The sequence below is a fragment of the Leptonotus elevatus genome, chromosome 13, assembly GCF_054856555.1.
Source record: "Leptonotus elevatus isolate MCC_2025b chromosome 13, RoL_Lele_1.0, whole genome shotgun sequence".
Taxonomy (NCBI): domain Eukaryota; kingdom Metazoa; phylum Chordata; class Actinopteri; order Syngnathiformes; family Syngnathidae; genus Leptonotus; species Leptonotus elevatus.
Window position 1 is genome coordinate 5,892,501 of NC_141251.1, and position 11,956 is coordinate 5,904,456.

The 11,956-nt window shown below is 40.6% G+C and overlaps 1 protein-coding gene and 1 non-coding gene across 4 annotated transcripts in view; one reads left to right on the forward strand and one right to left on the reverse strand.

Annotated features, from left to right (window-relative positions):
* slf2 (SMC5/6 complex localization factor 2) overlaps positions 1-10,900 on the forward strand; it is an 11,776-nt gene extending 876 nt beyond the window's left edge. Inside the window, exons 2-21 of one of the 3 annotated variants that reach the window (XM_086093697.1) lie at positions 457-497; positions 735-1,144; positions 1,253-1,292; positions 1,998-2,732; positions 2,865-3,241; positions 4,054-4,127; positions 4,206-4,313; positions 4,565-4,732; positions 5,284-5,392; positions 5,466-5,553; positions 6,437-6,578; positions 6,776-6,863; positions 6,949-7,125; positions 7,217-7,311; positions 7,391-7,478; positions 7,566-7,682; positions 9,071-9,148; positions 9,232-9,318; positions 9,416-9,484; positions 9,568-10,900. In XM_086093697.1, the coding sequence (XP_085949823.1) occupies positions 457-497; positions 735-1,144; positions 1,253-1,292; positions 1,998-2,732; positions 2,865-3,241; positions 4,054-4,127; positions 4,206-4,313; positions 4,565-4,732; positions 5,284-5,392; positions 5,466-5,553; positions 6,437-6,578; positions 6,776-6,863; positions 6,949-7,125; positions 7,217-7,311; positions 7,391-7,478; positions 7,566-7,682; positions 9,071-9,148; positions 9,232-9,318; positions 9,416-9,484; positions 9,568-9,732 (3,256 nt within the window). In that variant the 3' untranslated portion in view covers positions 9,733-10,900. Of the gene's footprint in view, positions 1-456; positions 498-734; positions 1,145-1,252; positions 1,293-1,997; positions 3,242-4,053; positions 4,128-4,205; positions 4,314-4,564; positions 4,733-5,283; positions 5,393-5,465; positions 5,554-6,436; positions 6,579-6,775; positions 6,864-6,948; positions 7,126-7,216; positions 7,312-7,390; positions 7,479-7,565; positions 7,683-9,070; positions 9,149-9,231; positions 9,319-9,415; positions 9,485-9,567 lie in introns of all 3 variants that reach the window. The other 2 variants (XM_086093695.1, XM_086093696.1) reach the window with 2 other exon arrangements.
* Positions 10,901-11,567: 667 nt separating this feature from the next.
* trnaa-ugc (transfer RNA alanine (anticodon UGC)) lies at positions 11,568-11,639 on the reverse strand. The gene has a single exon. It is a non-coding gene; the product is annotated as a tRNA-Ala (tRNA).
* Positions 11,640-11,956: the final 317 nt, after the last annotated feature.

Sequence of the window (11,956 nt, forward strand, 5' to 3'; positions counted from 1 at the left end):
GGTGTCCATCCCAAAGCAATAGAGATTCAACCATCGACTCTGTGATTTCCACATCGCTTACCAGAACAGGCCCCACCACACACACACACTCAAAGTCACATATACTACTAGGGCTGGATTTAAAATATCATTGTTCAAATGTGCCCTTCTGTTGTTCAGAGTATGAGAGCATGAGCTGCTCCGAGCTGCTGATTGCTATGTAACTTTAAAAATGGGCTGCGCTTTAATCCAAGCGCGGGTCTCCCTCTCGAAAAATACACACATGCAAACACGCTGGCTGCCACTCTGGACAGACTAAAGAGTCCAATCAATGGGAATGAGGTGCACCGTGCACTCATATGGGCGCGCTTCAGTGACGGCGGATGGACAGCTCCCTTACAATTGCGACCTCCTGGGTATATACTGTTTTGTTATCTTTCCTACTTTTTGGTAACATCAACTGTTTTATGTTTGCAGGACACTTAAGAATATGGAATACTGTTCCCCGAGGAGTAAAGGTGGGTCAAAGAAATACACCTATTGCTGTTTCTTTGTTGTCATACACAAATATTTTTTTTTATAAATTGCAAATATACCTGGAGGATTCCCCAGTTCTCACATGGTTAAAAAAAGGAAAACATAAGGGAAAGAAGGAGGAGCACAGTATAGATTTGAGGGGGGGGGGGGGGGGGGACTCGGCATCAGCAACATAAATACACAACAGAATAGTCATTTAATGTTTTATCTTCTTCTAGAAACTCCAATGAAACCCTCTCAGATCACCAACTGCCTCGTAGCTCCACCCAGGAGAATGTTGCCGTCCCGCAGCCCCGACCTGTGCCAGCGCTACGGCCTGACTTCGCCGTGCCAGCTGTCCTATCATCTGCCGCCAGTTCGCTCATCAGAGTCGCACCGTCCGGACCATGCAAATCATCTGTCGGGGTCGCAGCTGAGCCCGATGCTGCAACCCCGACTTCCAGTCACTGCGTCCACTGTTGCCAAGACGCACGAGAGGTCACCGAGTATTTCCCACGATAAATCTCCCCATCCCAAGAAAGATTTAAGCGCCCACTCTCGCTCAGCTCACATCAGGAGAGAGCATAAGTCCATGGCGGCGTCTGATTCTGGAAAAAGTGCGACAGTACAAAGACGACACTCAACAAAGGTACGTCAAATCATATGAACTGAGAGGTGCGGTTCTGGCATCTTGTTACAATAATGTTGCAAGAATTTATCTTTCTAAAAAAAAAAAATGCCTCCTTTGTTCTTTCAGGAACGTTTGTCAACACCTTTGAGTGGAAAATCCATTCCAGGTAACACTTCAGATTTTCAATAGTTGGTAAAAGCCACAAATGTCAAAAAACTAATAACCCAGGATAAACTTAGAAAATCTAAAAAGCTCGTCTCTTGGTCAAACTATTATATATCATTATTGATATACTGTATATTACTTTAACATGCTTCCTTAACACCATTTAGTTACTAATTTACTATTAGCCAAGGATTTGGTGCCATTTTATGACATTTTCAGCATTTCAGAAAGAGCACAAGAAACACAAATAGGTACGTTTTTCAATGAATAGCCGGGCCTACTATTGATATAAAACATGTGTTGCATTGTTCTTAGAGGGTTAATTACGGCCCATTAACTTTATCATTGATTTTGCAATATTTGTTGGACTCTTTTAATTGAGATGTATTTAATTTTTTAATATTTATTCATCTGATTCAATAGTTGCTTTTTTGTTTCATAAATAATCAGTGAAATAAAAGCAATTAAAAGCAATGCATGTGCTTAAAGATATATATATATTTAATTAATTATAAAGTAATGAATTATAATGATACATAAAAAAAATAGTAATTAATGATTTCATCTTGTTTTGTTTTTTTACCTAATCTATAAATAACCTGGCCCCTGCCATCCATTTGGAAAAACCTCACTCACTGTATTAAGAGACAAGATATTTTATGCCGCCTTTATAGTAAAAGAAACGTGCAATTTTATTTGTTCTCAGCCGTGAGCTTGGAACGCCCCTTGCAGAAGCGACGCAGGGAGAGCGAGGACAGCGACGCCAGCGTCAAGAAGTCTTGCGTCCGCGTAGAGCCTCCAAAGCCGCCGCCAAAGAGTCCCCCTCGGACGTCCCCCGGTGTCACTGGGGAAACTGAAACTCCAAATGAACGATCGACTTGCTTGTATTCGTTGCCCAAATCCAAGCCAGTCCAGTTACCCTGCACGCCATCCAAACCTACTGTGACCCCAAAAACTTTTTTAGGGGCAAGGCAGCTGCAAATACATTCCACTCACGGTAACGTTATCCAATTGGGATTCCTTTGCAACAACAACGAAGATGTTTTCAAGAAAGCAAGCGAGAGATGTGACAAAAGCGAAAAAGTAAAGGCGGAGGTCCAGCCGAAGAACACAAGTGCGCCTCACTTAAGCCCTCCTCGGCAGCCCCAACACATTTCTTCAGAGTCCCCGGTCAGGACTCTGAAACGCAAGTCTCACAACGTTCCTTGTAAATCACCCTCCAAGAGCAATTGCTCTCTAAGCACTCCGCCGGCAAAACGGAACAAACGGCACCACCGGAGACGGACTATTCCTAATGACTATGACGAATTGTTCACCCCGGATGCCATTCTCAGCCCTGTGCACAATGCCAACAAGACCAAAACAGGCGAGACGGAGGAGGAGATGGAGAGAAAAACACCAGAATGTAGCTCCACCATCAAAAGTTCTGAGAACTCTTTCAGTAAGGGCGAAAACTCTGGATCTACTTGTTCTATAAAATTCCCCATCTCATCAAAACGTTTGAACATTTCCTTGCCCTATGTGTCATTAGTAAGGCTGAATATTAAAGATATTGAGTCCTTTTACTCCACAGGGGGCAAATCCCAAAGCTGGGCTGACCTTCCATCACGCAGGCACCGCCGGACGCATGACAGCCCTGAACATGACGAAGAAAACAAAGCCAGGAAATGTTCTTCATCCCGTTGGTCCCGCTCTCCTCCCGTCAAGAGCCGCGAAGGGCAAAGACCACACACGGATGAAGCGGAATCTGCGGATGAGGACCTGGACCTGAGCCTGGGTATTGCTTTTGATTTGGAATCAAGCCATACATCCCAAAGCAGCGAGGAGGAGCAGCTGCTGTCTTTGAAGGAGATCATGAATCACTTTCCCACGATTCCGGCGACGCCGGACGAGGATGCCGCCCTCTCAGATCCGAGCGCACCCGGAGGTCCCAGCCAGACCTTGAAAGCTGTAAGAGCGTTATTTTTACAGGCACATTTCTTTTGACTCACAAGTGCCCTGCCCCAACTTATTCCAGGTTAATTTTTCTTTTCTTTGTTTGGTGTTCATAGTCAAATTTGATGGGCAAAATTTAGATTAGGGCTGAACAATTAAAAAAAAAAAAAGTAATCTAATTGCGATTGTTCCCTCAATAATGTGATTGTAATTGAATATGATGTGAATAATTAGTATGTACTTTTTAAAGGTGAAGTTAAAATTGTTAGAATACGTTGAATGTGCCCCCACTTAGTGTTAATTTCGTCAACGAAAACTAAACAAAAATATTTTCGTCAACACATTTTTCGCCAGACGAAGACTAGACTAAAATCCTCATTAATAAACAATAACTGGGACTAAATCGGTATGCATTTTCGTGGAGTAATGAAGATGTACTTAACTTAATAAAATCTGGACTAAAATCTATGGACATTTTAATTAATGAACAAAAACGAGTTGAAGATTAAATGATTTTGTAAAATCTCAAATCTGCAGCTAGCGAGTGGAACATGCAAAAACGCATGGATTCACAGTGAAAGGTAAAAAAACAAGAAAAGTAAAATTATCGTTATAACGTAACATTAATCCAACAGCTATAACGTTCCAACAATAATGCCGCTGGGTAATTTACTAGCTCACTGGGGGTTAATAGCATTTCAAATCATTTAATTGAGGTGAAAATTTTACGTTTTTATACAAGTAATTGAGGTCACGGAGTAAATTAAAACTTGTGAGGCTAGATACCAAAGTAGAGCATTTGGATTGCATACATGTGTTTTCTGCAGCAGCCAACCATCAGAAGAGGCTCCTACAGGAACAACCTGGACCAGATGCTGAAAGAGATAGACACCCAAAAGAAGTACGCAACACTTGAATGTTTAGCTAATACTTATTGTTACTATTATATATTTTGTCACCATGATTTGTGTCCCTGCAGAGCAAAAGAGAACGAGGCGCAGCTTCGTACCTTGTGCGACGAGGAGCTGCTGGGAGTGGCGGAATACCACGAAGAGGAGAACCGCGACGAGGGCTGCAGCGAGCGAGAGTACGACAAGCCGGACGCACGCTAGCCGCTTTAATTTTTTTCTGGGTCATCTGGGTCGGTCAGCCGCGTTGCGTTCCTGCTCAGCCGCAATTGTAATGAAGATAGCAAACAAAAGCTAACGCTAATATATGGGAAAGGCTGTAGACGGGCTAATGGTGAGACGACCGTGTAAAATCGGGTACTGAAACAGTGCAGTATTGAAACGTGATCATTTCATTTGATGGTTATCAACGCCATTGTTTCTCCTCCAGGGAATTCTTGCAGCGCTACTCACTGGAGCACAGTGTTATCAGGGATGTCCCTCCGGGAGAAGTGATGTTCCACCTTGACAAGTTTGGCCAGATCTTTAATCAGGATTCTCTGCAGCTCAGACAATGCAATATCAAACCGCAGAGCCCAAAGCAGAAAATACTTCTTTGGTAAGCGGCCTTTCATGTGCAAAATCTGTAAACACAGGGTAGCCGAAACTAGCGAGGTTAGCCGCCATTTGCATCCACCACCACTTAATTTCCGTACTGCCAGACCCACGTAGATGTAAAAAGATTGTGTTCCTTAAAGTCAGAAGTCTGCTGACAATTGGTCGATTGGAAGATGAGATTTTGTACACATACATTCCAGAACATACGTGTTATGTTCATTAAATACTCAAGATTGTCAGCGGGAATGGTTATTTGTGGATATGTGTGATTGGGTGCGACCAATTCAATGTACCCAACCTCTCACCCCAACGTCAACTGTGATAGCGTCCAACTCTTCCACGACGCTTAAGAGGACTATAGAAAAGGGATGGTGGGTGGCTGTTGCTTGCAACATATTTTGCTCGTCGCCACGATAGATACGTCATTTTATTTAATTTATTTTTTGGCAGTAGCTCAACCCATTTTCGATTGCATGGTTATCGCATGTATTTGACAACACGCTGCATCAATACTTTTTTTTTTACAAATTCCTCTGTTATCGCTTTGGTCAGGTCAAGCCCAGCTCAGCTAAAACTGCACGTGAAAATCCGCTTGTTCCAGGAAGCTTACTACGGGTCTCAGTCGCCCTGCCCGACTCAAATCACCGATTTCCTATTCAAGGTCGGGCCCCTCTCAAACCGCCGACGATTTACTGTAGCACAAAAGCACCAAGTCCTGTTTTTCTTCTTGTCAGATGATGTCCGTGCATTCGGAGAGGATTTTGTCTGAAAAGATCCTGCAGGCTCTCTGCGACATCGCCCGCTCGGCTGCCAGTAATATCGGTCAGTACTTTTCCTATCCCCGCTGTTAGGGTTCCAAAATTCGGAGATTTTTCAAAGTTTCCAACTTTGAAAAATCTCCGAAAATAATAAGAATTTGTAGGAATTTATATTTTGGTATAGATGTCTGCTGATGACTAAACTGTATATTTATTAGGGGCGTTTAAATGAGTGCATTCATTTTGAGTTAATTTAAAGTTCCTTTAACGCCACAAATTTTTTTAGCACACGTTTAATGACCGTTCCTTGCTTGGAAAGCCTGTACTGGGGGGAATTCCAGGTGCAACGCAGGAGGCACGTCCACATCAAAATTTAGCAGTAATACATTTCTTATAATGCATATATTTGTAGAGACGGGTCAAGTTGTAATTTACAATTTTACAAATGTGCAGAATTTCACAATTTACTTCATATTAAAGATTAGATAGCTTTTTATTACGAAAAAAAATGCACTGAGCTGTCACCGTCTTACAAGTGCAATTATGCCATCTAGTGGCAGACAAATGACCAACACAAATCAATATCACACATTTTTCAAAGTAAATCTTTTTAATTTTATCTAAATTTTATGAATTAATATGAAATTACTGTATCAATTACTAAAAGATCCAGCCATATTTCTATTAGTTTTAACATTTTTTTCCACTTTTATGTTGACAAGAGTATGAAAACATTTTGAGCAGATATAAAATGTGCGATTAATCATGAGTTAACTATTCAAGTCATGCGATTAAATAAAATTACAAATTTAATCGCCCGACACCCCAAATATTTATGCGTGGATATGATGCCTTTCTAAAATTGCCCGGTTTATAATATTAATACCCACAATCACCGTTAGCTGTTGTCATGCCCTCACTTGATTTTGTTGTTGCCTTTTTCTCAGTGAAAAAAAAAAGCACTGCTTTTACTGTGTGGGTGCCCGCTTTGGCTGACTTGACCTTGGTGCTGATGAACATGGGCGTCGCATTTGTGACACTGTTCCCATTTGAAAACTTGCAGCCGGCGTTTACCGAGGGAGATTTGCTGTAAGTTGTGCTCTCTGTCACAATTTGAGTTTTAATTGTATTTATTTATTTATTTTACCTCACTCTCAAATGTACAGACACTTTTCACTTAGGGGTTTACTCACTTTTGTTGTCAACAGCCGTTATTTTAATAAGACAGTAAATTTACAGTGTTATACAAGCTTGTTAGATACTATGTGTGTGTTTTTTTGATACAGGAAGAATGTCTATATTCAAAGTGAATGCCCCCCACGCACCAGGGAGTGGAACGCGTTCCCGGAACACAACTGTAACAACATCATTAAGGTGATAACAGAAGGCAGACGGGACTTCCAAGCGCTGTCCTTGAGCAAATTTAAGCCTGCAGCGCATTCTCTCCTTTTTCTTTCAGTACCTGTCGTACTGCTTGGGGATGTGTCCAAAGGTGTACAGCGATTATGAGCTGCTTTTGCTGTTGACCGTGATGGCTCGCGTGGCTCTGGACACTCACTTCGTCCCCCTGGCCGGCGTGGCGATTAACGAGCTGCTCAATAAGATAGTGAGCAACATCAGGGACTGGGACACAATGGTCAGTTGTACACTTGCACACCAGGAGGAGGAGGAGGAGTATTGTTTGTTTATATTTTGTCAAAGTGCAATATTTGCGTTTTGTCATTTAGCTCCCCAAGCTGTGCCGCATCCTCACCGACCTGACAGATGACCACCACAACATGTGCCTTCTGGTTCAACTGCTGCCCGTCGACGCTCGCGGAAAGTAAGAAAGTTTGTCCGCCGTAGAGGTTTTATTCTGAAATCATGCCGTCCATTAACCCCCCCGCCCCGTCCCAACATAGATGCCTGCGACAGCATCTTAGTCTCTCGATGATCTCAAAACTCTTAGACGGAACGAGTCAATATCAACCAAGTGGAAAGGAAATAGAGGTTGTTGTTTTTCTCTTCTTTAATTTCAGTGGAATGTTGTGTTGTGGTCAATGTCGTCAGTAATCCATCTATCTGTCCTGCACGTAGCTCGCTACGCTCAAGCCGTACGTGCCTGCTATGCAGCCGTCCTCCCTCCGTCGTTTCATACTGAACACCTCCAGCAGGAGTTCCACAGAGGAAGACGTGACCTTCCTGGATCAGCAGGTCAGCGTGCAGGCTTGTAAAACCTCAATCTCATTTGAAGGGGAAGTCAACCTTAAACATTTACAATAATATATGTAACCTCACTAGTGTAAACATGATATTCTGACTAATATTTTTGGAATATGAGTTATGAAGCAAAATCCAGCCGTTTTGCTACATACGGCCGACTGAAGATGACATCAATAATAAAAAGAATAATGCGTTATATTTATAGGCTACTCAAGGACACCGTACAATTTTTTAAAATGATTTAATTAAAAGCACTCTTTAAAAAGAAAAAAAAAATGTAAGTTTCCGCATTTGCGCCCAAGGCGCCCTGAATGGAGCGAACGACACGATACATGAATTTTGTATAGGCCCTATGTTTTTTTTAGCGTGATATGAAAGCTGCCACATTACGTTTCAACTGGCTCCCGATGTGGCCTGTTGGGTAATACTCCAGTAGCTAATGCGTTTCGTGTCTGCAGATTCATCACAAGCTTTTATTTTTAACCTGTAACACGAAATAATAAAATACCCTATTTAATTTGTCTTATCAGTAGTAAACTGCTTCAAATTCATAAATGCATAATCACTACCCTGGCGTATAATGTAAGTGTACAATTTGAAAAAATAAACTTGTTTTAAAAATAAAAAGGAAACCACTGAGCCAACTTGTTTTTCATTATTAAGTGAAAATGTCTTTATTTTTTCTTTGTTGTGTAATTACTCTTTATCCAAGCAAAAGTAGATTTTATCAGTGTACTTGAATACTTAATATAATTTTTGGCTGAGTATTCGAATACTAAAATACTCAATAGTTGCAGCCCTACTGTATTCTTAAAAGGAAGTTTTACATCAACATATTTTGATTGGGATTTTTTTTTTCTGGCCACTGATTATTTTTTTCATTTTATTTATAAAATTGTTTTTATTAATTTTGTGTGCTCTATGCAAAATGACGTTTATGAGCAAATTGAAAGAATATAATTGCCATTAATTTTAAGCAATTTTTGTTATTTAATTTTTTCTATATCGGCACTTGGTAACGGCGAGTACTGAAGATTTAAGTATCGGTCTTTAAAAAAAAAAAGTGTTATCGAACATCCCTAGTCGGAACCCTGTCTCGAATAGAGAAAATCCCCAAGAGTAGGTTTATAATTGCCTATCAATACCACAAGAGAGCCCCAAAGCACTACTTTTATGTTAGATAGGTCTTTGGTCTAAAAAAGGAAGGCTATCAACCACAGGGCTTCACATATAGCCATATGTCTGTTATACTGCCCCTGGTGGCCAGGGCGTGCACACAACGAACGATGCACAATCTGAACATTCTATTCAATTGTTATTCCTGTATGTATTTACAAAATGTATTAAAAAGTCAAATTTCCTTGACATTTGTGTTCCAGTCCTACTACCTCTGCCACAGCCTGCTGACCTTGACAAACGTAGCCTCCGATTTCCACGTTTTCCCGACCCATCAGAAGGTACGAGCATCGCTAGATTTGAGTTGGTGTGTCAACATTCAATCTGGCATGCCGCCATTTTGTTTTGTCCCCCCTTCCCCCAGGAACATCTGCTGACTCTCAGCTCGGATCTGAGATCTCACGTCATATGCCACATCAGAGAGAGTGAAAAGTGTCTGTACAGGAGTAAGGTGAGTGTCATGTTAAACGCTTATTGTGCCATTTATTTTTAGTGTTTCATACCTGGTTGACATTGACATGTTATTTTGCACACGTCTGCACTGCCAGGTGAAGGATCTGCTTGCCAGGATCTACACCAAGTGGCAGATGATCCACCAGCGCATGAAGCCTATCCATGTAAACTTGTCGCATGTACTTGCACGACATTTACGCCATCAAAAATCCGAGTCCAAACAAAAGCCTCGCCGTCTCTCACACAGTCTAAGGTTTGCGACTACTGGAAGCCCTCATCCGTGGGAACCTTGACCTGCAGCCGACAAGAGAGAGATCATTCCCGTGGGAGGCGCACAGGGAGTGAGGATGCAGCAGAAGTGAAAGAGGAGGCGACCAGCGAGCAGGAGGAAGAAGCGCCAAGCGAGCATTGAACCAACAGCAACCAGCCGGGAGGGGGGTAGAACCACGCCAAGCCACTGACGCACAAGAAAATAGTTGCCATCAGGTCAACACACACAGAGGATTGTGAAGCCTTCTCGGCAGCTCAAAAAACAACCGGTGGTAAGAAGACTGTTTGGTGTTCATGTCTGCGCCATTGTCACATTAAGTTACGGGTCATTTGCCTTAAATGTTGAATCTGTACATGAATCATTAATGTCCGGACTGCACATTCACTGGCCACAACTTTAGGTACACCTTAACAGTTTAATGCAGGGGTAAGAGAGACATCTAAAACACAGCGGACTGCGGTTCTCGAGGACCAGGGTTGCCTACCCCTGGTTTCCCGGCATCCAGTATTGTAAGTGTATTATAAATCCATTGAGGTATTTCATGTGTGATATTGTGCTTTGCAGGGTTGTCATACTGGGTCTCTTTATTGAGGACCAAAAATGCCCAAATAAAAAAATTTAAAAATAAAAACTATATATATATATATAAAACGAGATTTAAAAATAATAATAATATGAAAATGAATATAGAATTAAATGTCAATAGATAAAAACGCTTGATTGATATTTATATATTTTGTATTTATTTCCACATTTATTTTTATGTTTTGAATCTCATTTATTAGTATTTATTTTTACTTTATGTATATTAAGATTTTTTTTGTTTTTGTACTTAATTTTGTAATAATATTTTTATAATATTCTTTTTATTTTCATATTTTTTATTTAGGCATTTTTTGTCCTCCATACTTTACAATGTACAAGTGTACCTAATGTTTTGGTACGTTTTCATGAAGGGGGGGTGGTGCTCGAGGGAACAAAACTTTGAAATGGTCATGTAATGTTTGGTTAACTCAGGAAGTATCGCCATTTTATTGTTTATGTGTTATGTGTATTGAGTGCTGCGTTTGAATGGTATGTTGTTGTTTAACTATGGGACCTTTGTTAAAAACGAAAAAAAGTTTGCTCCTGAAAGGAAAAGTAAGCATGATGGTCCCCATAGGAGAGTATATTTATTTTCCTGAATGTTGATGGCCAGCCCAAAAAAAATGCTGCAAGCAAATAAGTCCCTAGAAGTTGTTTATTTTTGATTGAGCTTTTTCTACTTGTAAAATAACAGAATTGTGTTCAATAAAAGAAAAAGATGTTACTTGTTTTGTGCAAGACTGTTGCTGGGTTAACTATACATTTTTACTCTTGTAGTGTAAGTTGGGTTGCTCTAAAAGCGCAAGTATTAGCAGCATGGGAAGAATGCCTGCAGTAAATATAAGCGCCTCTAGGGGCACCAGGTCTGCTTTTAAAAGGATAAATAAGAATCGAGAAACATTAAACCATTTGTTTATCTAAAGATTGCTACACTACGATAATTTTGAGTTCCATTTAAGAGCACTTTAAAAACAACCATTGGTACATACAAAATGCTGTACGTACCAGACATACAAAAACGGTTAATAAATTCATAATAACAGTAAACACATAAACTTGACAAAAAGCCTCATCGACTTTACAGTCAAACCTTACGCAGTACAATTCAGCCAATATCATCAGCAGAAACAAGCGTTTACGAGATGTCTCTAGGCAACAAGTCTTTGTGTCATCATCACTGATAGTAATGCTACTTTTGTTTCCAACCTTTATTGAGGAAAGGCACATGGTTTTCAGTTAATATTTTACTTTTGGGCGGGTGGGGTAATCTTGACCACACACTACCAAAAATGTCTCAAAAATATTTCGTTTTTTATCACCAATAATTAGTCTTTATGTGCTGACAAATCGGCTGAGTTTGACATTTTGTAAAAAAAAAAACTAAAAAGCAGTGGAGATGCCGGGGATCGAACCCGGGGCCTCATACATGCAAAGCATGCGCTCTACCACTGAGCTACATCCCCTAGTGTGAGACGCTGCGACAAAAATAGTTATAAAAAATAAACTGACAGCGATTTATGCCGGCAAAATTATACTTCAGATAGCTAGCTACAAATATTTGCATCATATTTTTTATTTTTTTTTGTTGTTTGGGATGATTTCGTTCACGAAAAAATGCGCATGCGTACTAACGATTGCACCGGCAAAACAGGGCGCCCTTTGATAAAAGGAAGGGGGGCAAATAAAAGAAAGTGAGTTTGACAACAACATTAACTAAATCCTAAGGCGTCTGCAGATTGTTAGCTGTTAATTGCTTTTTTAAATTTTGAAAGTCTTTACT